Source organism: Ovis canadensis, chromosome 1 (genome assembly GCF_042477335.2).
Source record: "Ovis canadensis isolate MfBH-ARS-UI-01 breed Bighorn chromosome 1, ARS-UI_OviCan_v2, whole genome shotgun sequence".
NCBI lineage: Eukaryota > Metazoa > Chordata > Mammalia > Artiodactyla > Bovidae > Ovis > Ovis canadensis.
In genome coordinates, this window is record NC_091245.1 from 101,156,195 (window position 1) to 101,181,953 (window position 25,759).

At 47.6% G+C, this 25,759-nt stretch overlaps 1 protein-coding gene and 1 long non-coding RNA gene across 5 annotated transcripts; one reads left to right on the forward strand and one right to left on the reverse strand.

The window, feature by feature from the left end:
• The first annotated feature begins 4,233 nt into the window (after positions 1-4,233).
• Positions 4,234-13,535, forward strand: PLEKHO1 (pleckstrin homology domain containing O1). 4 transcript variants are annotated; one of them, XM_069574037.1, is made up of 7 exons: positions 4,264-4,479; positions 5,633-5,779; positions 9,746-9,876; positions 10,015-10,155; positions 10,874-10,978; positions 11,333-11,434; positions 12,719-13,535. In XM_069574037.1, the coding sequence occupies exons 6-7, from the start codon at positions 11,426-11,428 to the stop codon at positions 13,421-13,423; spliced, it is 714 nt and encodes a 237-aa protein (XP_069430138.1). In that variant the 5' UTR covers positions 4,264-4,479; positions 5,633-5,779; positions 9,746-9,876; positions 10,015-10,155; positions 10,874-10,978; positions 11,333-11,425; the 3' UTR covers positions 13,424-13,535. The 4 variants fall into 4 exon arrangements, with proteins under 4 accessions (XP_069430121.1, XP_069430138.1, XP_069430113.1 ...); XM_069574028.1 differs by lacking the exon at positions 4,264-4,479 and adding an exon at positions 4,689-4,959; XM_069574020.1 differs by lacking the exon at positions 9,746-9,876 and having other exon boundaries at positions 4,234-4,479.
• Positions 5,287-6,152, reverse strand: LOC138432617 (uncharacterized). The gene is made up of 2 exons (XR_011253925.1): positions 6,023-6,152; positions 5,287-5,936 (listed from the first exon to the last, which is right to left on the reverse strand). It is a non-coding gene; the product is annotated as an uncharacterized lncRNA (long non-coding RNA).
• Positions 13,536-25,759: the final 12,224 nt, after the last annotated feature.

Here is a 25,759-nt window from a genome sequence, read left to right on the forward strand (position 1 = left end):
CATAGTAAACCACCCAGTGTAATTTGACTTATAGTATAAATAATATGGATTCTGTCTCTAAGTAGGGGATACCGAGTCACTACACAAAATGACTGAATTTCTGTCATCCTCCCACTACATTAATCAGCAGTTGAAGAAGTAGGAGGGAAGAGCTTAAGGGTCACTGGACCCATCTCCCCCTTCCTCTCCTCTCAGCTCTGGGCCATTGTTTCACCATACACTCTTGAAGCCCCTAAGGCTTTTGTCCATATTACAGCTAAGGGCTAAGATCTAATAAGTTCTGTTCTCTTTTATTTTTAAATAATAAAGAAAAGTAAGGCAGCCTTACTTTTAAGGCTAGGGGAGACAAGTTTTAAATGCAGCATTTTACAAGTTACATAGTTTTTTCAAATAGAAACCTTTTTCCAAACAGGATTACCTGTGCTTGTCTTTGTCTTGGCAAGATAACTCTGGAATAAGAACACTTTTCTAATATCGTTCTCTTCATTATTCACCTGCTCCCATAGTGCCTGCTCCGCTAGCAACATTAAGAAGTCTAGGGGACACATGTGCACCCCTGGCTGAGTCATGTCGATGTATGGCAAAAACCACCACAATATTGTAATTACCCTCCAATTAAAATAAGTAGTAAAAAAAAATTCTAAGGACTTCCCTGGCAGTCCAGTCAGTGGTTAAGCCTCTGTGCTTCCACTCCAGGGGGCCCTGGTCAGGGAACTAAGATCCCACACACATGCCTCAAGGTACAGCCAAAAAAAGGGAAAATTTTTAAAGTCTTAAGAAATGAGCCCTACCTTCAGGGTGTTTTATAAACCAGAAGATGGCATTTCTTCATTTATTAAGGATCAAAGATTCATATTTTTATTTAAGCTTTATAGAGCTGATAATATTATTACTGGCCCTTTCTTTTTGTCCCTTTAAAAACATCATTTAAAAAAAAATCTTTTGGCCACATCACATGGCATGTGGGATCTTAGTTCTGGGACCAGGAATCAAACCCATGCTTCCTGCATTGGAAGCTTGGAGACTTAACCACTGGATTGCTGGAGAAATCTCTAAAAACATTTTAATTAAGGTCTCATATGCTTTTAATGACCTCCCTTCTAGGAGATTGAAATGCCCTAGTCAAAACCTCTAAGTCCCATTCACTCTACAAAAGCCAAGATGCTTGTATTTAGCTAAACAACTGGCTAACAGTTTCTGGCTTGTGAATGTGCAGGCAGCAATTCACAATCCTTACCTCTAATGGCTCCCTTCTTCCTCTTTTAAGTGAAGTTACTTATAAAGTAGCCACTTTAAGAACAGAGCTACTTACAGTTGTGTCTCACCATGGCAATGCAGTTAGGGAAGTAACCCACCACCATAAGTACCCCCAGTATCTTCTTATCTCCACCAAAGAAGGAAATTGGGGTATTTTGAGTTATTTTTGTGGTTTGTGTGTGTGGTAGTGTCAAGCTCACTGAAGAGACTGTGCTATGAAAATGAGAAAAAGAACTCATAAGTTCCTGCTCTGAGATGTCTTACTTAAAGATTGGTCTTTGGAAACAGTCCCAATTCATAGATCCCAATTCAGGTGCCACGACACGGTTCGCCTGGTGGAGAGAAGTAAAGCCTAAAGAACAGGCCAGGGGAGGAGCATGGCTTATGGAAAGGGATGAGTAACCGGACAAAAGCAGACAAGCGAAGGAGGGCAGGGCAGGACGATAACACGAGGGAGTGTAGCCGTACAGGTTAATGAAGAAAGAAAAGCCAGAAATTTATGTAACAGCTTCAGGAGCAAATAGACAGGGAAGGTTCTCCAGCCCACAAGCATCTGTTCTGGAATCTGAAAATTACTTTGGAGAGTTTGGATATTTTAGCAGTCCCCCTGCCTGATGTTCCACAAAGCTCCAGCTCCTTGCCGATACAGCACAGCAGACTCTAGTAACTTGCATGCAGGATGTACTCAAGTATTTGCTGACTAAAGGAAGATGAGGCAAGTCCTGAATTAATTTTTTTTCCCCATAAACAAGAACCTATTTAAAAGTCCAAACCACTCCTATCTCCCTGGGCCAGCAAGCTTTCAAAACATCAAGCAGGGTAGTTTTCTCATGAGTATACTGAGACATTTTGTTTCCTCGCTTATGAAGATACCTTGGGTTTTCTCATTCTTTTTTAAATCACTTTTAAATAGTTGTTGTTCAGTCAGTAAGTTCTGTCTGACTCTTTACAACCCCATGGACTGCATCACTCCAGGCTCCTCTATCCTTCACTGTCTCCCGGGCTTTGCCCAAATTCATGTCCATTGAGTTGGTGATGTTATCTAACCATCTTATACTCTGTCACCCCCTGTTCCTCTTGCCCTCAATCTTTCCTAGCATCAGGGTCTTTTCCAATGAGCTGGCTCTTTGCATCAGATGGCCAAAATATTGGAGCTTCACCATCGGTCCTTCCGATGAATACTCATGGTTGACTTCCTGTAGGATTGACTGGTTTGATCTCCTTGCCGTCCAAGGGACTCTCTTCTGTATGGTGCACTTCAGCACTTCAGCCTTCTTTATGGTCCAATTCTCAGATGTGTACATGACCACTGGAAAAACCATAGTTTTGACTATACAGACCTTTGTTGGCAAAGTGATGTCTCTGCTTTTTAATATGCTGCCTAGGTTTGTCATAGCTTTCCTCCCAAGAAGCGTCTTTTAATTTCATGGCTGCAGTCAACTTTCCACAGTGATTTTGGAGCCCCCCAAAATAAAATGTCATTGCTTCCACTTTTCCCCCTTTGTCACGAGGGTGGAAAACAGAGATGGTGAGAAGGGGACTGTGTAGGTGTTAGGCTTTGTGGAGTCAGAAAACCTGGATTCTAACCTAGTTAGCCAGTAACTTGCTGTGTTAACGGGCAAGTCGGTTGACGTGCCATGCCATTTCCTCATTTTCCAAGTGGGAATAATATTTATTCCTCATTTCCAAGTGGGAATAATATTTATACCTCACAAGGTGGCACTAAAGATTTAAACTATATATGAGAGCATTTTGAAAGGATACATTTCTATATCAGTCTAAAATAGAGGAATAAATTAGTATGTAAATGAGAAGAGGTTAAGAAGAATCTTGTTGGATTAGGGAGAAAGGAGAAGCTGGAAAAAAAAGAGAAGACCCCTCCTTCATTTTACAGATACCAGAAAAAGCCAAGACCACTTCACTCCTCAATTTGGCCAACATTTTTTTTTTTTAATCTTGAGACATCTCTGAAAAAGAGGTTCTCCTCTACTCCTCTGTGCCAGGGATTTTTATTCATTTGGAAGTTTCTGTGTGCCTGCCATATGCCAGGCAGTGTGTTCGTTAGCTCATTATTATTTAGTAATTAGCCCTAGAGGGCAATACTGTATTTTTTTTTTTTTTTCAATACTGTATTTTGAAAGGACTTTCATGGGTCATCTCATGTTTTCCCCTGTCTTTCTTGTTGGTGGAACTGGCAGTCAGTTCCTACAGAGGAACTGAGGCCCAAAGAAATTCGGCGACTCGACCAAAGGCCACAGAGCAGTGATGAAACCAGTACCCAAACTAGGTTCCCTCTCTCCTCTTCCCATTAAATGTGTACTGAGGGGAAAAAGGAAGTCACCAAGATGTTGGTGTGTGGGCTCCGAGGCAGATTTGGCTTAGGAGTGATCAGCAGTTTCCTCCAGCCAGGGCCTCCTCTGGGCACTGTGGTAGACAGGGTGGAATTTTTACATGTCAGTGCATTAGGGAGAGACACCAGATAGCAGGATGTTTAAGCCTTCGGTTCGGTTCAGTCAGTCGCTCAGTCGTGTCCGACTCTTTGCGACCCCATGAATCGCAGCACGCCAGGCCTCCCTGTCCATCACCAACTCTCGGAGTTCACTCAGATTCACGACCTGGTGCTTATATTTAAAGCCACTAGGTCTAACAGATCAGAGCTTTGGAGACAAGAATTCTATTCCTTCCAGCACTTAAAATGTGTCTGCAAATTCTGTACTCACTTTTCTCTCTATGCAACGGAGGTCATAATATCTACCTCATACATAAGGTTATTCTCCCGAGGCTCAAATAAGGCCTAATAATTTGTAAACTGGAAGAAATGTGTATTGAGTTCTCTTCCGCGGGGAGCCCCTACACATCGGTACCCTCCGAAGGATAAAACTTTTCCCCAACAGTTGACCTGCCCAGACCACTACTCCACCACCTAGGGCGTGTGAATTCCGGATGCCAGTCCTGGGTAACACGCCCTCCCAGCTCACGCTCTTGTTTTTGTTTGGGGTTTGGGAGGGAGACGATCTCAATCTAGGTTATCGCCGGTCTTTATGAACCTGCCTGTGTCTCCATCACCCGCCGCATCGGCCCCTGCCGGCTCTCTCGGCAGGTCGGCCCGGGCGGTCGTCTCAGGCTCCACCTCTCGCTCCGGCCGTCAGTGCGAGTCTGGGTGCCCCCGCCGCCCCAGACGCCGTTCCCCGGCGGGGTGTAGGTCTGTCTTCTTCACCCTCAGTGAGTCAGAAACAAAGGAGGGTGTGGGGGGAGCGCACTCTCTCCGGCTCGGCGATTCGCCCTTTATTCTGAACTCGCAACGTCAGCGGGCGGGTGGATGGAGCTGCGGGGCGCGGGCTGGGCCGCCCACATCGCGCCGGGCCGGGGGAGCGGCCGGGCCGGGCCGGGCTGGCGGGCGGCGGGGGCGCGCTCGGGGGACCGGGCCGCGTGGGCGCCGGGATGGAGGGCGCCGAGGGGCGGGGAGCAGGCGTGCGTGTGTGTGCGAGCGCGAGGGAGGCCGGCCTTTAGTGTAACCGGAGCTACAAAGAAGGGGAGAGTCCGGGAGAGGGAGGGAGGAGCGGCGGCGGCGCCGGGGGCCTCTGCGCACCCTCCCCGTGGGCAGGAGCCCCCTCGAAGCGGCCTCGGCCCCCGACGCGGGGCCGCCCCTCGGCTCCCGCCCGGCAGCCCGGAATGATGAAGAAGAACAATTCCACCAAGAGGGTGAGTACGTCCGCCCGCCCCGTGGCCGCCGCTGACTTTGTGCCCCGAGGACCCCGGCCCCGTCGGGGCCGCGGGCGGCCGGCTTGGGGGCCGGGGACACGCCGCGCCAGCCCCCTCCTTCCAGCCCGGCCCGGTCGCCGGTCCCTTAGCTTCGGCCTCGGTGCGCCGGGCCCGCGACGAGGTACCGCGGGGGCTTTTGTTTGTTTACTTGGGCCGGGGGCTAACTTGGCTGAGTTTCTGCCCCGACCCCCGGCCTCGCCTTCCCCGGGCGGCGGGCGGCCGCTGGCACCAAGCTCTGCAGCGGCTAGAAGACAATGAGAAATAAAATGCCGTAAACCCCGGCGCGGCGTGGAGGGGAGCTGGGGGAGGGGGCGGGGGGCCCGGCGGAGCCCCGAAGGCCACCCCTCGTCTCCAGCCCGGCCCTCACCCCTGGCACGGGCAATTCCAGTTGTTTATTTGGAAGAAGGGGGAGGGGAGCGATAGGGATGCGAGTTCCTTGGAGTGAAAGGGTTTGAAGAAGTGGGGAGCAAACGCGGGGCTCCCCGACTCCAGCTGCGGCGGGGCGGACGCGGGGAGGGGACCGGGGACTCGGGAGGGCGCCGAGGACGGAACGCGAGGAGGAAAAAGCTGGAACCACCTAACCGTGCGATTCTCATCTGGCTCGCGGGGGCAGGGGCCTCAGGATGGAAACCATCAGTGTGCACCGCCTGAGAAGGTCGGCTGGGTCCGGAAATTCTGCGGGAAAGGGATTTTCAGGGAGATTTGGAAAAACCGCTACGTGGTGCTGAAAGGGGACCAGCTCTACATCTCTGAAAAGGAGGTAGGTGCCCTTGCCGCGAACTACCCAGTTTTCTCATAGTCCTGACCTGGTCTTTCCGAAGGGGTCTTATATGTACTTCTCGTCTCCCCCTTACCGCACTCCTGATTTTGTTCCGAAAGCGAGTTCAGCAGTCCGGTTGGCTCTACCCCCATCTTACCTGCAGAGAAAGGTCGCCCTTCAGTGAGAAGACCCGAATTAGAATTAGAAGTTGCATCTTACTTAAAGATTTTCCTTTGAAAATACCTTTCTGATAAGCATGATAACTCCCTCCCAAGATGTCCCCAAAACTCTTTAAGTGTCCCCTACTCTCCCCTATCCTGGCCTCGAGCTGACTGTAGGATTCTTTTTTCTTTGCTGTTGCTGCTGAAACACCCTGTTCAGCTTATTCTTCCCTCCTTCCTGCCCCCCAGCCCAGCTAGCCTCCCCTTTCCTGTCTCTCACAGAGACATACGCAAGTCATATCAGCAGTACAGCTGCTCCAAATCACAGAAGACACACTTACAATCCAGAGGCAGTCTCACATGACCTCAGGTAGAGTATTTGTAAGTGGCAGTTATTTCTCTTGAAGCCAGTGTCCTTAATTAACATGTTCTCTGTTCCCCACCCCCACTCCACTTAAAAACAAAGAAGCGAGGAACTCATTCTCCATTCCTTCCTACCCAACACCCCCGGCCAATTATATCAGAAGGGAGAGCGGAGTTTTGAACCCCTGCATGTCTCTGTGTCTTTGGGTCTATAGTTACAATGAAAATAGTCCACGTTGGGTCAGAACCTGAGCCCACATATTGAATCCAAACTCTTCTCTGTTTTATCCCTAATTCTTGGGCTCAATAACACATAGGAATGTGGAGAAACTAAAATTGCCCCTCCATGGGTTAGAAGTCATTCCAGTACCTATCTCTGTGACTATGTCAGCATTGCCTAGGAGACTGTCCTGAGTTCCCCTGGTAGGATGGCCCTCCCCTGCCTGGTGAGTTTGAGATCCCTCACCAGGGGCTAATTGGGAAGTCCTCCCTGAGTTCTAACCTCTTCTGCTTTCTGCTTAGACTATATTTAGGTAAATAAATCCTTTTATGGTATTGAAACAAGACACACAGGCAGTCCTGGAGAAAGTATTCATCTTGAACAGAACATCTACCGAAGCAGCTAAGAAAGAACTAAGCTATGCCAGGGCCAAAGAGATCCCTCTTAAGGGTATTTAAACCTTGCTGTTTACACTAAGCTGAGCACTTGGTGTTGGAATGAGGTGAGAAAACACTTTGACAGGAGAATTTATCTTTAAGGGTCACCTCTACCCAACCCTAAATCCTACCCAAGGTTTTTTTCCCGCCCCCCACAATTTGCTGACTTTCTAGGTTTGTGGTTTGTTTTTTTTTTTTTTTCTTTTTTAAAGCAAGTGTCCAAGTGTATCTCCTGCCTTCCCTGAACTTCATAATGGCAGGAAACTCTAGTGAGCAATCGGCGAGAACTTCCCACACGTCAGTGGGGAAAACATGAGATCAGGGAAAGGGTAGAAGGAACAAGACATTTTTTTTTTCTTATTTGTACCAATCTAAAAAACAGTCTGGGGATGAAAGAGTGTGATGGACCCTTATTTGTGGAGGAAGGGGTACTGAGATAGGGGAAAGAATGGAATGACCTCAGCCTAGGATGTCTGGTGTCCTGTGAGTCAGGAACATCTGACCAGTCATGGGGCCAACTGCCCACTGCAGAGGAAGGCATAGGAAGAGGGAACAAACCTATTGGTGTTACTCTTCTTTGGAGCCAGTTTCCATGCTTCAGAGGCCTAGGCTAAAGGTGAAACTGATCAAGGATGTAGGCTGGATTCTGTCCCCTTCCTGAAAGCTCCAGAGCCGATAGAATTAAAGAGTTTTTTAAAATGTACTATGATATCCGTAATTTACATGTTAATGCAAGGAAATCCCTAACCCTCTTAGAATTTGCACCAGTCTTTTTCCTGCAACTGCCTCAACCAAAGAAATCCTTCTGTATTTGTTGTTAATAACTGTTCTCATTCTCAGTCAAAGGGCACCTTTTGATCATGGGGCTGATGTATAGGAACAGAAACTAGACCTTCGGGAGACCTCATGGTAGAGGAAATTGAGTTCAGGGCATCTTTTTTGGCAAGCATGGGAAAAATTCCTTTCTGTGGCCTAAGGACAAAGAATCAGGGGAAAGGAAGGGTTGACCTTGGTGGGTGGTAATTATAAATGAGACTGTATGAATTAGATGGGGGGGGGGAATACAGTGGGGAACTAGGGTCCTGGAGCTGTCCATCTTCCCTGGGCACTGGCTCACTGCTTGTCTTACCCTGTCTCCTACCCCTGCCCTATGCAGGGCTGACCTCTGTCAGTGTCTCCTGCTCCCCAGAGCTGCTTATCAGTCATGTCCAAGCCAGAATACCTCCCTTCCCTTCCCTTCCCTCCCTTCCCTTCCCCTCCCCTCCCCTCCCCCCCACTAAGGAAAACAGAAACAAGTAACTCTCTTCCCCTGGCTACATACACACACCCAGCACTTTCCTCTCCAAGATTTCTGGCCTCTGCTGATAGTCTCAGCTCTGAGGAAGGAGGGGGAGAGGACTGATGCACCACCCTGCATCCATGCTCCCATGTTTCTGGGAATTGTTATGGGACACCCCTTGCCAGCATCTTGTTCACTTCCGCCCACAATCCTTCAAGGCCCCTGTCACTTCCTAGCCCAAAGCCAGGATAGGGGAGAGGCCTGGAGGAGCCACGTGTTGAAACAAACAAAGGTGGGTATATGAGCGGCCATTCACCTGAATGGGCCTGTGTCCCCTGGGTCCAGCGGCAAGTCAGAAGGATGGGCAGATACAAGAGCAGAGATGGGTTGGGGGATGGAAGAGAGAACCAGGCAGATAGATGAAGTCACCTCCATGCTCACACAATTCCTATGTCAGAACTTGTGAAGCGAGGACTCTTTTGTGAAATAATTCCAGTCGGGGAGGGTAGATACCATCCAAGGAACATATGACGCTACTTGTGTCTGTTTAGTTTTAACAAGTGCTGGTGGTTGTCGTCTCTCATCCCAAAAAGAGATGAAAGGCTCATTCCCTAGGGTCTTCTAATCTCAGGTGCAAGTAGCAGAGGGTGAAAGGGTTTTCTAATCACAGACTCCTCTGTCTGGACCAGTGACAAAGTCTTCTCTTCTCTTGTAAGCCAGATCACCCTTCAGAGGGCCAGAGCCATGGGAACACCTCAGGGGAGAAGAGAAAAATCCCCAAGGGGTTTAAAACGGACCTGGGCAGAAATTTAGTGGAATTTGCTTTGTGGCGCTCACTTTGTGGGGTCAGAGGATATAGACGGAGTTGTGGTCTTTCGTTAGACATTCAGCAAGAGAGTTAAGAGCCAAATGATGGATAAAGCTGCTAAGGGTGGAGCCGGTTGCAGGATACATTCTACAAGCAGGAAGGGCTCAGTTTAGACACAAGGAAGAACTTCCTGACTAAAAGGGCTCAAACTGGAATCATGGGAAGAGGTAGCAGAACACTCTTTTCAAGTAGTCCTCCAGGGAGAGTATAAACGTGTCTTTGCCTAGAGCACAGTGGAGTGACTCTAGCGGCTTCTCAAGCCTGCAGGAGCTACGTTGGGTTGTCATGGTACCTTGGAAGGAATAAGGTGGGGTAGGAACTACAGGTGTATTTTTCACCCTATCTGAACAAACCGAACACAGGGGTGGCTGTCCCTGTGATGCTAAAGCTCCTGAAATGAAGGAGATAGATGAGTCTCATCATAATAGAATATATTTAAGGAAGGAGCTAAATGAGGGTAAGAAAGCATCAACATACACGTAAGAAAGGGGAGGCTGGAGGCGGCCCTCCATTCTCTCTAGAAATCCCCTGATGTTGGCTCTGCCTTTATCTTCTCTGGACAATCAAGGGCCGTCCAGGTCTGCTTACTTCAGAATGGTAGGATTAAACTATGAGCCCTGTCACCGTGTCCTTTGAAGGGCGAAGTAGGAGTCATAATGAAGAGACCTACTGGGGTTCTGGAAACAGAAGCTTGGCTGAGGGGAGTTGCAAGAGGAGTTTAAGTGGAAACCCGTGCAAGGAATCAGGACTTGGCCTCTACGAGCCTGGGGTAGGACAGCCTTTCCCTGTCCTGTCATCCCTCCCTTCTCAGACTTCTTCTGGTTCTCGGATGGGTCTAAACTAACAATCTGGGAGAAGGGACTAAGTCATTTTAATCCTCATCACCTCACCTCCAATCCTCCCCTAGGTAAAAGATGAGAAAAACATTCAAGAGGTGTTTGACTTGAGTGACTATGAGAAGTGTGAAGAGCTCCGGAAATCCAAGAGCAGGAGCAAGAAGAATCATAGCAAGTTCACTCTTGCCCACTCCAAACAGCCCGGGAACACGGTACGCCCCTCCTGCCACCTGGGCCTGGAACGTGGACCAGGGCAGGGGTGTGGAGGCCAGAGGAGAACACCTTCCCCTTTGGGATCTCTCTCAGCTCTCTGACTCAGAGGCCCTGAATTACTGCTCTCCTACCAGCTTTTATTATTTAATCTGAGAATATGGTGGCCATTTCCTTCCTTCCTGGCAAGCCAGCCTTTAAACTGTCCAGCCACAAAAATCATCTGTCTCTCTCAGTCTCTGTCAAATACACACACACACACACACACACCCCTCTTGGGAAGCAGCCACTTTACACACACACACGCGCACACACACAGAGACACACACACCCCGTCTTGGGAAGCAGCCACTTTTCCCTGTTCCGTGGTAGGTGGTTGAAATTATGAACCATTCCTGTCACATTCTATTTCTTCAAACATTTAAAGATCTTTATATCAGTACCTGTCCTTCGCCAAACCTCTTCTAATTATCTCTGGTGCTGTATTAATATCCAGTACCCTTCTGAGCTCCTCCTCAGTCATTTCTAAAACAGCCTCCAAGCAAGGGCATTTTGCAGGAATAGAGGATGATTTCCTTAAGTCACAGGTGACTCCAGAAGTAGAATCTCTCTCCTTCCAAGAGCTGAGTCTAAGAGAATGAAGTTTAACTTCTCATTTCTTCACTGTCAAGGTGAGGCCAACTCTATAAAAACCCTGACTGAACGTGAATCTTCTCACAGGCACCTAACCTGATCTTCCTGGCAGTGAGTCCAGAAGAGAAGGAATCGTGGATCAATGCCCTCAACTCCGCCATCACCCGAGCCAAGAACCGCGTCTTGGATGAGGTTAGGGGGGCTAATTGTGGGGAGGCGGACACTGAGGCACAGGGAGCTGGGTGGCTCATTAAAGAGGGAAGAGGATGGTGCGGGCCCCATTCACTAGCTCCCCACAGCTCTGCTGCTTTATCTCCCTTTGGAAAGCCCTGTTCTCCTCCTAGCTTCTAAGTCTTTTCTGCCAGCTCCTGTTTCCCCGCTTTCTGATACATGAACAAGCCTAAGAAGCCCCTTCATGTCCCATAAATCCTTGCCCTTGGATTTGCTCAGGAGCAGTTTCTGAGCTGGGGGTTCAGGCCGCAGGGGAGGCTGGTCTGGAACTAGAGTCTCTGAACAGCACCCGTGACTCACAGTGCGTCTCTTCAGGTCACCGTCGAGGAGGACAGCTATCTGGCCCACCCTACTCGAGACAGGGCAAAAATCCAACACTCCCGCCGCCCTCCAACTCGGGGACACCTAATGGCTGTGGTATGTAAGACTATAAGAAAGTAAAAATTGCTGAAGGGCTAACTCCCTGTCAGTTCATCTTAGATGGGACTGTATCTTAGCCCACCAGAGGCATTTGTGTACCAAGGTCAAAAGCTAGGAAAGTCCCTTCACCCTGTTCCCTTTCTCGATTCCTCCAAACCAAAAATATTTAGTATCTACTGTGAATTTGAAAGATGTGCCCTCAATAGGGGCTTCCAGTTGGTCCTAGTGGTAAGGAACCTGCCTACCAATGCAGGAGATATGGGTTCAATCCCTGGGACTGGAAGATCCCCTGGAGGAGGGCATGGCAACCCACTCCAGTATTCTTGCCTGGAGAATCCCATGGACAGAGGAGCCTAAAGGGCTACAGTCCATGGATTCACAAAGAGTCAGACATGACTGAAGTGACTTAGCACACACGGATGCTTTAATAGATTTAGCTTCCTTTGAGGAAAATGAGATACACTCACAAGGAATGTGAGAAATAGAAGAGATGAATACTACGAGGCAATGTAAGCTGATGTCTGGTGGCTAGTTATCCTGATAGGTAAGAGCATTACGTATTGCAGGCATTTAGAGGAACAAGGATTTTCTTTCACTTGTCCGAGCTCAAAGTCTCTAGGGAATGAGGCACTCAGGTATAGTAGAAAGAGTGAGAGCTTTCCAATCAGACAAAGCTGGGTTAGAATCAGCTTTGCTGAAGCTGCCCACCTCCAAGTGTAAAGTGGGGCCATAATCGTGCCCGGGTGAAGGGCCACTGTGAGGAATGATTGAAATAACATATGTATCAATACATGTGAGGTGTTGAATAATTTAAGTATTTTTTTATCTTTTAAAAAATTACAGTATTTTACCCTGCAAAAAATTACAGTATTCTGGAAATAGAACAAGTTTTATTTAAAGGCAAGGTGTTCTGAGGTCCAAATAGCAGAGGGGTGTGAAGTGTGTGGCTCAGAGGATACAGAAGAAAAGAAAAGTTGCCCTGCCATGCCAGGCATCCTGCGTGTGTCAGACCCAGTTGATGCTGCGAGTCCACAACACGAAAGGGGAGGACACTGTTCGGGAAGCTCGTGGTCAAGTGGAAAATATGGGCAACAAGAGAAATTACTTTAAATCACAGAAAAATGAAAGAATTAAGTTTAAATCACCATCAAAGGCTTCTCATTCAGGGAAGGCACGTTGAGGAGTGAAATGACCACAGCTTGCTTCTCTTTCAGGCAGTCAGTCCTGAAATGCTCATGGATGACAATCTACCCCCTTCCTTCCCGTCCTCTCCCTCCCCAGGCTTCAACCTCTACCTCAGATGGGATGCTGACCTTGGACCTGATCCAGGAGGAAGACCCTTCCCCTGAGGAGCCAACCTCCTGTGCTGAGAGCTTCCGGGTCGACCTGGATAAGTCTGTGGCCCAGCTAGCAGGCAGCCGGCGGAGAGCAGACTCAGACCGTATCCAGCCCTCCTCGGACCGGGCAAGCGGCCTTCCCCGACTTTGGGAAAAGCCAGACAAGGGGGCCACCTATACCCCACAGGCACCCAAGAAGTTGACCGCCACAGAAAAAAGCCGTTGTGCCTCCCTGGAGGAGATCTTGTCTCAGCGGGACGCTGCGCCAGCCCACACCCTCCAACGACGGGCTGAGGACGCCCCAACCCCCATCCCACACCCCCCGGGGCAGCTGTCCCGAATCCAGGACCTGGTAGCCAGGAAACTGGAGAAGACTCAGGAGCTGCTGGCAGAGGTTCAGGGACTGGGAGACGGGAAGCGAAAGGCCAAGGAGCCCCCTCGGTCTCCTCCCGATTCTGAGTCGGAACAGCTGTTGCTGGAGACAGAGCGGCTGCTAGGAGAGGCATCGTCGAATTGGAGCCAGGCGAAGAGGGTGCTGCAGGAGGTCAGGGAGCTGAGGGACCTGTACAGACAGATGGACCTGCAGACCCCCGACTCCCACCTCAGACAGACCGCCCAGCACAGTCAGTACCGGAAGAGCCTGATGTGAAGGCCGGTGCCAGAGTCTGGAACTCATGGGGGTGGACAGATTCTTATCTCCAAGTGTTGCAGGATAAAAGCTTTTTTATTTACCTCAGTCAAAAAAGAAAACAAAAACACAATCGAATTCGTTGCTCTTGCTGCTGCCTGACCCTCCTACCGCCCTATTTCCCAACCTCCTTTCCTTCCTTCCCCGCCATCTGTCTCTGAGCCCTAAACTGCCTCAGGTGTGAGGAGCAGGTGACCCCCTACAGCAATATCATGAAGGCTCAGTTTGACCATTTGACCCACACACACCCTCTGAGGTGTGGTGAGGAATAACCTGCTGCTCCCAACCATGTGTTTGGGCTCCTAAATTTAGAGGGGGAGGGGAGGGGGCCTCTCATGTCCCATTCCAAGTTTTCAATCTGAGGGTGAAATTTCAGCTGCTCAACTCTAGAGATGAGGGAGCCATGCCACCTGTCCACGCACACAGAAGTGAAGTTTATCCCAGCCCCAAGGAAGATTTGTACAATTAAAATCCTCCCTGACCCTGGCCCTCACCAGGCACTGGCTTCTCATGCCTATCAGCCTCTGACTGAGAGCAAGCTGCCCAGCTTTCTTAATATGAGGTGTTTCTTCCCTTCATCTCTCACACCCTTCTCAATTCAGAGATACAACCCTGGACGGAGGGGACGGGTTTGGATTTGGCTAGTGGCGCCTAGCACAGGAGAAGCAAGGACAGTCAACCCGACAGAAAACCAAACTAAAAAAGAAACTGACTTGTGATGCATAGGATGGAGGGGAAAACCAAATATGTGCCCGGGTTCCTCTTTCGGCCAAGCTCGGGTTTCCTGTAGCCTCTCCCTCTCCTTCCTCAAACCTCACTTCCAATACTAATCAAGCCCCAGCTTTAGAAAAACATCTTTACACTCACACCACCATCCTCCCAACCACCTGTGGAGTTGCCAGGCTCCCTTGCATCCTTGGCTGTGGGGAGCCTTTTTGATTGCTTCTTTCCTCTGAAGTTTCTAAGATCAAGTTAATAACAGTGATAGTGTCAAGAGATGAGTCATAAAGGCAAGATATGAATGATTTTTGGAAAGAAGGGACAGATAGCCCCCTGAATCAAACGAAGGGTTAAAAAAAAACTTTGAAGTACAGTTGACACTTGAAAAATACATGAGTTAATCCACCTTTAACTTAAACAGCCATACCCGTGGTTCCTCTGCATCTGAGGATTCAAGCAACTACAGGCTGTGCTGTAGTATTTGAAAAATAGCTGCATGTAAGTGGACCTGTGCAGTTCAAACTTTGGTTGGTCGAGGTTCAACTGCAGACTGCTTGTTAGCTTCTTTATCCTCTTCCCTAGATTTCCTCTTACCTCTAGGAGCCAAAACCTGGAGCTCCCCTAAGGGTGAGAGAGGGGAAGGGGAGAAAATGGGAACAAACTAGACATTTTGGCCACAACTGCCCTCATGTGACGCTCAGGAGGATGGGTAGGAGGGAAACAAAATCCTTTGGGCAAGACCCTCAATTGCCATTCTTGTGCTTTGACTTCACTTCATAACCCAACGTAAGCAAGATGGTGGAATCTAAGTTGGACATCTGTAGGAAAGAGAGATTCTCACACTTTTGGTCCCCACCACTCTCAGTCATGAAGATTTTTCCTAGATCTATCCTGTCGTTACATAATTACATGTATCTTTGAGTGAGGAGAGTACACCAGGGTGCCACCTACATGTTATTCCCAGAGTCTCCTGGGGTAGGAGGGGAGGAACCTGGGTCTCCAGACTTTGGTCCTCCAAACAAGCTTCACTCACCTAAACTCCAAGAACGGTCAGCAGAGATACCCGTTGTCACAAATAGTCCAGGTTAAAATGGTATTTACTTCCTTTATATAAGTCCGCATCTTCCTATAAATTTATTTTACCAGCATTTTCCCTTTTTTTATCTTTGTTGTTCCCACATAATGAAAAAGACAAAAGCAAGAGTGACATATATATCCCAACATGCCAATTATCTGTTGTCTCCCAGGGGAGCTTGAGGATGGAGGGAGACACTGGAGAGGAGGAGGGTAGTGAGGGGGGCATAGAAGACCAGGACCCCAGGAAACAGAACTGGCCGTGGGACTCCTGGGCTCTTCAGGCACCAAAACCAGGCCACAAGGTGGTAGTGAAATGAGGCCAGCTTTGGAACCAGACAGATCTGGGTTCAGATTCTGACTCTTTAGTTATGAGGCCCTGGGCAAGGCACAAGCTTTCCAAGTGTCAGTTTTCTCATCTGCAAAATGGAAGCGTAAAGATGTATGGCAAATAGCAGCTGATTGGTAAATAGCAGCTGTGGCAGCTGCTGCTATGATTAGTTTGACTCGGTGGCTTGTTAACCGTCGCTCGGCTGGTGGGAGTACAGTCTGCATGAGGCTTAGAGGATGAGCTTGCTGTCACTGCATCCAGTGATCGCTGATCCAGTTTGTGGACTGTGCCCATAAGCCTTTCTTCAAGGAGAGAATGCCAGGTACTGTGCTAAAGGCTACAGATAGAAAGGTGGGGTGAGGAGAGCTTGAGCTCCTGTCTTCAAAAATTTCAGAGCTTAGTACAAAGCCAGGCTTCCTACTAGAAAATCATCTTAGAGTATACCCTGTTGGTGGGCTGCTCCTGTGAAGTCAGTTAACAAAGCATGAGCAGGAGTGCTGCGGCTGAAGGATAACAATGCTGGAACTCTAGCTTTCCCCTCCTCCCAGACCCCTCTTCCCTCACTCCATCACTCCAGTTTCTTTACCTGCAATATTTCCCTTACTTCTTCCCAGACATGTTTTGGGGTAAATGGGTGGACTGAGTAGGGGATGTGGGGCAACCTGCTTACAACAGTTGCTGACATTTTTCAGGATGTGTGTTTTTCTTCCTCCTTCCCTCTCTTCCAACATCTTTGTTATATTCTTTTCTTCCACAAATGAACTGGAAAAGGGAGAATCTTTTGGGAGGCCCCAGGCAAGGAGATGAGGAGATTCAGGACAGAGTTGAAATGGGGTGAGGGACAGAGGCAGGTAAAAAACTAAATGTCGTTTCCTATTTCAGTGACATTTTCCTCAACTTTTCCTGTTCTCCCATTAAATTGTTAAGTAGAGGTTTGGGGAACAGAACTGCAGTCCTGATCCATTAGGAAAAATATCTGAGGTGTTGACCTGGAAAGCTGATGAATTAATTTGCATGCTGTCTCCACACAGAGCTGTAGGTTGTTTAGGGCAAAAAGAAAAGCAGGGGAAAAACAGCAATTTCTCTACTCCGGCTCCAGCCTTCACAAGCCATGCCATGCTGACCCTAGGGAAATAGCTACCCTCTGCCAGCCCCTCTGCAACAGTAAACTGTACCTCATTCCCCACAAAACAACAGTCCCAGGGAATTTCTCCCCTCTTTAAACCTTATGGGCAAGGTTTTGCAACCCTTGAAGAAGCTCGGCTACAGCCCCCTTCCCTTCACACTCCCTCCCCTTGCTGGGTTCGTTCCTTTTTCTGCTTTCTTCCTACCTCCCAGTCTCCCAACAACAGCAGCCAATCCCCAGCCTGCTCTAGAGCCACACCATATATGGAGAGATTGGAAAGAAACCCGAGTAAATGCAGGAGGGAACACACCACACACACACACACACAGACACACACAGGCGTGCACCCCCCAAGAGCTTGAGCGCCTCTCTGCACGCGACCCTGTGTCTGTGTATGACACAAGTCCCACCATTCCCTGCCCCAGCTCATCCCACCCACGAAACAAGGAACCTGTTTGCTATTCCCCGCCTTTATTCGTGCCCCTTGAGATCATCAATCCAACCAGTTGCCTGTGACCCAGATTCTCTGCACTAATTACAATCCTAACGAGATCTAACAAACACCCAACTTAGCGCAGCTGAGACCCTCGAGGTCAATTAGTACAGCCCAGCTCACAGCTCAGGAAATGAGAGATGGAGCCAGAAACTCTTGTACGTGACTCACCCCAACCCCAACCCCAGCCTGAGCTTTCTTGAAAGCAGGCTTGGGGAGAATGCAAAAATTAGCAAAACCAGTTTAAAAATAAGTTCTTGGAGAGTTAACGAGTGTGGAGAGAACTACGTGAAGGTTGGGGAGCAATTGGAGAATACAGATTCCCGGTTTCTCCTAAGTTATCAGGATGGAGAGGTTGATATAGCTGCAAAAACGAGGGACATAAGGGAGTTTTCATTTTCATAAAGACAATATGGAGAACAGTAACTCAGAGAAGAGCAGGCAACAGAGAACCCTTGATCTGCAAAACAGCCTCCAACTCATTCCCTCCTCCTCTTTGCTTTCTCCTTTGGACAAGCTGGATTTATCTCCCCTGTCTTTCCTGCTGGTTTGGAATAGCTCTGAAGTCACCTCTTTCAAAAATACTAGATTCAATCTCATTCTTGCTAGTAAAATCACGACAGCAAACAGCCCCTTCTTCCAAGAAACACGGAAAAATCTAAAATAAGGGTAATCAGTTTTGGTAGAACAAAGTGATGTCAGATATCTTGGTGAAGTGAAAGTCACTCAGTTGTGTCCAACTCTCTGTATAGTCCATGAAATTCTCCAGGCCAGAATACTGGAGTGGGTAGCCTTTCTCTTCTCCAAAGGGATCTTCCCAACCCAGGGATCGAACCCAGGTCTCCCACACTGCAGGCAGATTCTTTACCAGCTGAGCCACAAGGGAAGATATCTTGGGATGATGTCTAAACTACTATCTTCTGGATGAAGAATGAGAGGAAGTGGTCAGAGGTGGCAACAATAGGAATATGGTTGCTTTTGCAAGTTGCTCCTCCTGCCGCTGCTAAGTCGCTTCAGTTGTGTCCGACTCTGTGCGACCCCATAGATGGCAGCCCACCAGGCTCCCCCGTCCCTGGGATTCTCCAGGCAAAAACACTGGAGTGGGTTGCCATTGCCTTCTCCAATGCATGAAAGTGAAAATTGAAAGTGAAGTCGCTCAGTCGTGTCCGACTCCTAGCGACCCCATGGACTGCAGCCCACAAGGCTCCTCCGTCCACTACCTGGCAGCAAATGCAGAACAGCGAAAAAAGGATTGAGCAGAGCATCATGGATGGCTTGTTCCCCATTTTCGTGGGTTCCTTTCTTTAGGTGGCAAGGCAGTGGAATGATTTCCTGTCCTACATCTTCTGCTTGCAAGCAAGTCATCCTAACCTCATCCCTAATGCCTAGGCTCTGGCAGGAAGAAGGAGAGGGCTAGTGGAATACTCTACACCCAAGTGGGGACCTGGACTTGGAGCCACCACGAGAGCAGAATGTTCCTCTTCCCCTAGGCTTCTCCCAGCCTTGTGCACAGGGCTGCTGTCTGCTAGCACTCCGCCTTAGCAACCAGGAACTTGCAGGGCAGGACGATGCACATAAGCATCAAAGCTATGTGCCGATTCCCAATTTCTTTCCTGGCCTAACCCCAGACTCTGGGATCAAGGCACTTACAGCTAAGTACTTTTTTGGCTCCTTTACTTGGGTGTCTAACAGGCATTGTTTTTATAATTTATTTTTATTTTTTATTTTTTTGGTTGCACTGTTGCTGTGTGTGGCCTTTCTCTAGTTATGGCAAGTGGGGGCTGTTCTTCATTGTCTTTCGAGGTCTTCTTGTTGCAGAGCACAAGCTCCAGGCGCACGGGCTTCAGTAGTTGTGGCTCACGGGTTTAGTTACTCCAAGGCATGTGGACTTTTCCCAGACCAGGGATGGAACCTGTGTCCCCCGCACTGGCAAGCAGATTCTTATCCACTGCATCATCAGGGAAGTCCCATCTTTTTTTTTTTTTTTTTTTCCTTCTTGTGATGAGAACTCATAGGATCTATTAACAAATTTTAATACAGTTTTTAAAGGTCACTTTCCATTTACAGTTATAACAAAATATTGTCTATATTCCCTGTGTTGTACAATACATCCTTGAGCCTACCTTACTCTCAATAGTTTGTATCTCCCACCCTCCCACTCTGATATCACCCCCAACTAGTAACTACTGCTTTGTTCTCCGTATCTGTGAGTCTGCTGGGTTTTTTGTTGTCATATTCCCTAGTTTGTTACATTTTTTAGATTCCACATATAAGTGATATCATACAGTATTTGTCTTTCTCTCTCTAATCTCTCTAATCTCACTCAGCATAATTTCTTCCAAGTCTATCCATGTTGATGCAAATGGGAAAAATCTCGTTCTTTTTTATGGCTGAGTAGTAGTCTATTTTAATAGGCACCTTACGTGTGGTAGATCCTTGAATAGTAACCCTCAATGAATCAACCTCCCTCCATGCTCTTGCACTGTGAGTTTACTGCTTCCCCTACTCAAGAGGCATTGCTGTTTCTCCAAGTGCTATTTGAAGCTGGCTCTGCCTTGTGACTTGCTTTGGCCAGAGGAACATGCCATTGTATAAGTTCCAGAGTTTAGCCCCTAAGAGCTCTTACAGTTTCCTCTCTGGCCCTCCTAAAGTTTAGCTGCACATAAGAAACCTGGCTGAGCATCTCTGGGATATGAGGCCACATGGGGGAAGAGGCAGTGAAACCACACAGAACCATCCCAGGAATCAAGCCTCTGGGCAAACACAAGCTAAATGCAGCACACCATTCGAGACCAAAGACCAACCATCCAGTCAGCCCACAGAACCATGAGAAATTAATAAGCCATTGTCCAAAGTCACTAAATCTGGGGTGGTTTGTTATTTAGCAATAGAAACTGAAACTTTGAAATGGGAAACTGCCATAATTAAAACCTAAAACACAGGACATTGGCATTGGGATAAGACAGCCAACAGAGGCTAGAAGGGCAGCCAAGAGACTATTAGTAGAGGCTGGATGAACAGGGAGGAAATTGCTATTGGACGCTGGAGAAAGGGTTACCTTGTGTTACACAGTGGTGGAATAATTTATGAAACTGTCACCTATGGTATTAGGAAGATAGAAAACAGTGAATGTACTAATAAGCTTTTCTTAGCTGTAAATGATAAGGTATTGCAAGGGAAGGGAACTAAAGAAGGAACCATTTGGTTTGCAACCAAAATTTAAAGGAAAAATTATAGAGAGGCAGGACCAGTCTCCAGCCAGAAAAACTTTCACCGCTGGTAACTTAGGCGAATGATTTGGTGGAGGGGACCTCCTAGCCAGTGAAATGATTCAGGTATTTGAAAAGGATAGGGAAGTGACTCATACAAGGACAAGAGAACTGGCTGATAGTTACTCAACTGCTTTGGCATCTTACAGGGAGATAAGGAAAAGCAGTTCCCAACCAACTGAAACGAAGTGTGAAAGCCTGAGGCTTCTCTGGTTCTTCTCTCCTGCCATTAAGAGAGTAATAAAGAATGAAGGCTCAACCCAGAAACTAGCAGACAAGCAGAACTTCAAAGACAAATTTCCAGCTGAGGCAGGTAACTAGAACCTTCAGACAAGGTAGATCTACTGAGCCAAGTTCAGGGCCGTAGTTGAGAAAACCTGCACGGGAACCCTGACACAGAGTGGGGCATCTGGTACCCTCGGATGGTAGACCTCCCAGAAGCTTTGGGTTACCCATACAAAGGTGGCCCACCCCTTAAGAGTTAGCACCACCTGTCCTCAGGAAAGGCCCCTCCCTAAAAGGCGGCAGGGACCAGGATCTGCTCCATCACCTTTTCTGGCTGCCAGGATGACAACTAGGGCTAAGTTACAACACAATTCATTTAAGAACATGCTGGACCTCATAAAGGAGAAAAGGAGCTAATACCCAGCATGTAATAGCAGGAGCAGGAGAAGATGCCATGGATTAGATTTTGAGTGTGCTCAGTCAAGGGTGCGTGCATACTAAGACGCTTCAGTCATATCCAGCTCTTTGCGACCCCATGGACTGTAGCTCACCAGGCTCCTCTGTCCATGGGATTCCCCAGGCAAGAATACTGGAGTGGGCTGCCATGCCCTCTTCCCCACCCAGGGATCAAATCTGTTACATCTCCTACATCTCCTGCACTGGCAGACAGGTTCTTTACCACTAGTGCCAGCTGGGGAGCCCTTGATCAAGGGTACCAGAATATAAAACAATAAGTTTATCAATTTAGGGGCATGCTTTTGGGATACAGGGTTTACATTCTAGAAAGCACCCCAGAGATGGTTCCAATGTGTTATTAGAGTGTTCCTAGAAGCCTGGAAAAAGTAATATCCCACATTGAGCGAAGTTACATCGGACAGTGGAGAAAAGGATTAAAAAGCTTAGGAAGTGGACGTACTACAATGGATCTATTATTTGAGGCCTGAAGACTTCGTGGACAGTCCAGAAGACACACCACTCACCACAGTCATTAGAGGAGCATCAGCATCACTAAGTTCAGTGGTGGCCCATCTCTGCACACCGGGATGAAGAAAGGAGAGGCAACCACAGAGTTGGGATTATTGACAGCAATGGACATAACAAACCTCCCTCCCCCACACCACCAATGGAGGCCAGGTGGCAACAGTAGAAGCCTGGGGGTCACAATTATCTTAATGAACAGGAAGACTGAAGGGCCAATCAAAGGGGCTTGACCCACAGATATTTGAGTTGGTCAATAGAATACAATATCCTTAGTGATAAAACAGATGGGCATTGTTTAATACATAAAAAGAATGCAAGACTAGATGAACAGGGGGCTGAGCACTGTTGCCCCAATTAAAAAAACATTCATGATCCCTCGATGTGGAAAGATTGGAACCCTTGTGCACTGTTGGTGGGAGTGTAAAATGGTGCAGCCACTATTTCAAAATAATACGGCAGTTCCTCAAAAAAAATAGAATTACCATATGATCCAACAATCCCACTCCTGGTATATATCCAAAAGAATGGAAGTAGGATCTTGATGAGACATTTGCACACCCATGTTCATTGCAGCATTATTAAAGTGGGCCTGATATAGAAGTAACTCAAGTTATTCACCAAAGGATGAATAGGTAAACAAATTTTGGTATATATGTACAATGGAATATTATTCAGCCTTAAAAAAAGGTAGTAAATCCTGTCATATACTACTATATGGATGAACCTTTAGGACTGCTAAGAAATTCAGTCACAAAAGACAAGTACTCCCACTTCATATGAAGTATCTAAAGTAGTCGAATTTATTTAAACAGAAGGTAGAATGTGGTTTCCAGGGGCTGTGGGGAGGGGGAAATGGGTTGCTTTTTAATGGACACAGTTTCAAAATTCTAAAATGAACAATTTGGGGGGCTGGGTTTCATAATATTGTGAATATGCTTAACACTACTCAACTGTACAGTTAAAAATGGTTAAGATGATCAATTTTATGTGTTTGTGGTTTTTTTTTTACCATAGCTTAAATATATTTTTTAAAACACTTTTTTAAAAAGTCATAATCCCTTGCCCAGTTCAAAGGCCTGAAACTGTTTTCAGACCTGAAATCTGCTGAATGAAAAAGTGTCCAAGTCTCCAGGAGAAAGGACCCTGCAATGTCACAGAAAGCATACGCTATACTATTCCACCAGTCTTTCTCCCAGAGGGACGCACAGCCATTTTACTTGGGTGATTGTAAACTAGGTGGTGGTGAGGGGTGGGGGTGGATATCCAACAGGACCAGGGTCTGAAATGATACTGATATTGAGAGACCAAAAATGTCATTATGAGCCCCCCCAAAATCAGAGTGCTGGGACATGGGCCAGGTCAAAATGGAGCCCTGGTTGGTGTCATCTTCAAACGGGCCTACTGGGCCCGTGGCTCCACCTGGTGGTCATTGCCCCAGTCCCTGAGTGTGTAGCTGAGATTGATATATATTTGGTTTTTGGAGAGGCCCCCACATTAGATCGTTGGTTTATGTGATAAGAGCTTTCACAGTGGAGAAGGGCAAATGGAAACCTCTGAAACTGTGTGCCTCTCCCCAGACAAGATGGTAGATTAAAAAAAATCATATCCCATTTTAGAGGGAAGATAGAGATCAGTACCACTCTTTAGGATCTCACGGATGCAAGGATAGTGGTCTCTACCATACCTCTGGTTAATTCAGCAGTCTGGGCCCTACAGAAAACAGACGGATCCTGGAGAATGACTATAGATGGCTGCCAGTTCAATGCAAGCCCTGATGGCAGCCACCATGCCGGACATGGTCTCATTGCCAGAGCATGTATATACAACTTCAAGTACCTGACATGTGGCCACTGATTTAGCAAATGCATTCCTCTTTATCCCAATCAGGAAGGAGGATCAGAAACAGCATTCATATGAACTGGACAACATTCATTTTGTTTTTCCCCCCAGGCCATGGTTATTCTCCAAATCTATGTCATGCTGTAGTCAGTAAAGATCTAGACTGTCTGGACATCCCACTGAATATCACACTGATCCTTTATATCAATGATATTATGCTAATTGGGGAGAATGAGCAAAAGATGACTAGCACCTTAAAGCCATGGCAAGACAGAAGCACTCAAGAGGGTGGGATATAAACCCCATGAAGGTTCAGGGCCTTGCCCTTTCATTAAAGTCATCTGGGGTCCAGCAGCCTACTATGCTAGGACTTCCATCTGAAGAAGACAGGTTGCTGCCTCTTGCATCCACAAAGATGGAAACACAGTCTCTAGTGGACCTCTTTGTTCTCAAGACAATATGTTCCACCCCTAGGAATACTGCTTTAGCTGATGTACTGGGGGACATACAGGGTTGCAGCTTTTTTTTTTTAGAAGAGCTTACACTTTTATTTATCCTAAACCTGATTCCTGTCTAACTTCAGAAAGTAACTTCACTTATTGACCCAAGTAATGTTTTCTGAGTACCTACTTTGTGCCAGGCACTTTCTAGAAGCTTAAAATACATAAGTATTCAAGACATAGCTCTGAGCCTCCCTGGAGTTTGTAGTCTAGCAAGTAGAAGTATTTCCATGGCCACCTCCTTGGCCCAAACCACCATGTCTCAGCTGGATAACCACAGGAACCTCTGCTTATCTCCCTGGTTCCACTCTGACTCCCTTTCCTTCAGGTTCCACACAGCAGCCGGAGTGACATTTTAAAAATATAAGTTATATCATACATGTCATTCCCCAAGGCTGCAGCTTTGAGAGGGGCCTGAGGCAGGAATATTGACCCTGATCAGCAAAAAGAGGTAGACCTGGTACTATGTGGAGCAGGGATACACACAGAACACCGGTGCCCACTTGGGCACCTCTTGGCACTCTGTGGCCTAACTGTGACGTGAATGGCAAGCACAGCCCAGCCTGTGAAGCATAATGGTATCAGGGCTCAGATCACCTCAAGAATAAGGGTGTGAGGGGACTTCCCTGGATGCCTACAACTCTGTGCTCCCAACGCAGTGGCCTGGGTTCAATCCCTGGTCAGGGAACTGGATCACACGTGCCGTGATTAAGAGTACACACGTGTGTGCTTGTGTGTGCTAGTCACTTCAGTTGTGTCCAACCCTTCGTGACTCCGTGGACTATTGCCCACCAGACTCCTCTGTCCTGGAAGTCTCCAGGCAAGCATACTGGAGTGGGTTGCCATGCCCTCCTCCAGGGGATCTTCCAGACCCAGGGATCAAACCTGCCTCTCCTACATCTCCTGCAATGGCAGGCAGGTTCTTTACCAACAGAGCCACCTGGGAAGCCCAAGAGTTCACATACCACAACTAAAGATCCCACATGCCTCGACGAAGATCAAAGATTCCCCATGCCACAACTAAGAGGCCGGGCACAGCCAAAGAAATAAATATTTTTTAAAAAAAGAATAAGGGTGTGGGTTACACCATCAGGTAAGCCATCAGTGGTAACAGTGGACTCATCTCCAGCAGAGAGAGAGAGTGGAATTTAGATAACAGAGCAGGCAGACAGTAAGTTACCAGTTGTCACCCCAAGACCAACCGCAGTAGTAGCCGGAGGTTGTCGCACAGACCTCCCTTTTCACAGTCCCTTAGGACCTGGTGAGCTATCCCAGCTTCTACTCTTCCCCACTCAGCAGCTGGATTCTTAAAGCAATTCATGTTACTTGCCTACTTAAAATCATCCAAGTTTCACGTCAATCACAAAATAAAAATCCAGACTTCTTCCCCTTTGTCTGACCAGGCATATCTCCCACCTATGTTATCCAGAAGCAGCCACACAGATCTCCTTTGTGTTTTTCAAATGCACCAGCCTCTTTCCTGCCTCAAGACCTTGGCCTTTCCCATTCCTCCAGCCTAAAAAGCACTCTAGTTCTCTTCTTTAGAATCTTTGTTTCAAATGTCAGCTCTCCTGAGAACTCTTTATTGGCCATTCCATCTGAAGAAGCACCCCTTCCAATGGAACTGCCCCCATCATATCCCTCAAATAGAGCAACAATTAGCACAGTCTCATTACTGGCCTTGTTTACTGTGTTATTCTCTCTCTGCCTGAGTAGAACATAACCCCCATAGGGACAGG

Bases quoted from the DNA above. Each gene is read 5' to 3' on its own strand.
- PLEKHO1 (XM_069574012.1), top strand. From the start codon at position 4,930: ATGATGAAGAAGAACAATTCCACCAAGAGG. The intron at 4,960-5,632 runs GTGAGTACGTCC...TCGCGGGGGCAG, and splicing joins AGAACAATTCCACCAAGAGG to GGGCCTCAGGATGGAAACCA. The intron at 11,435-12,718 runs GTATGTAAGACT...CTCCCTCCCCAG, and splicing joins GGGGACACCTAATGGCTGTG to GCTTCAACCTCTACCTCAGA.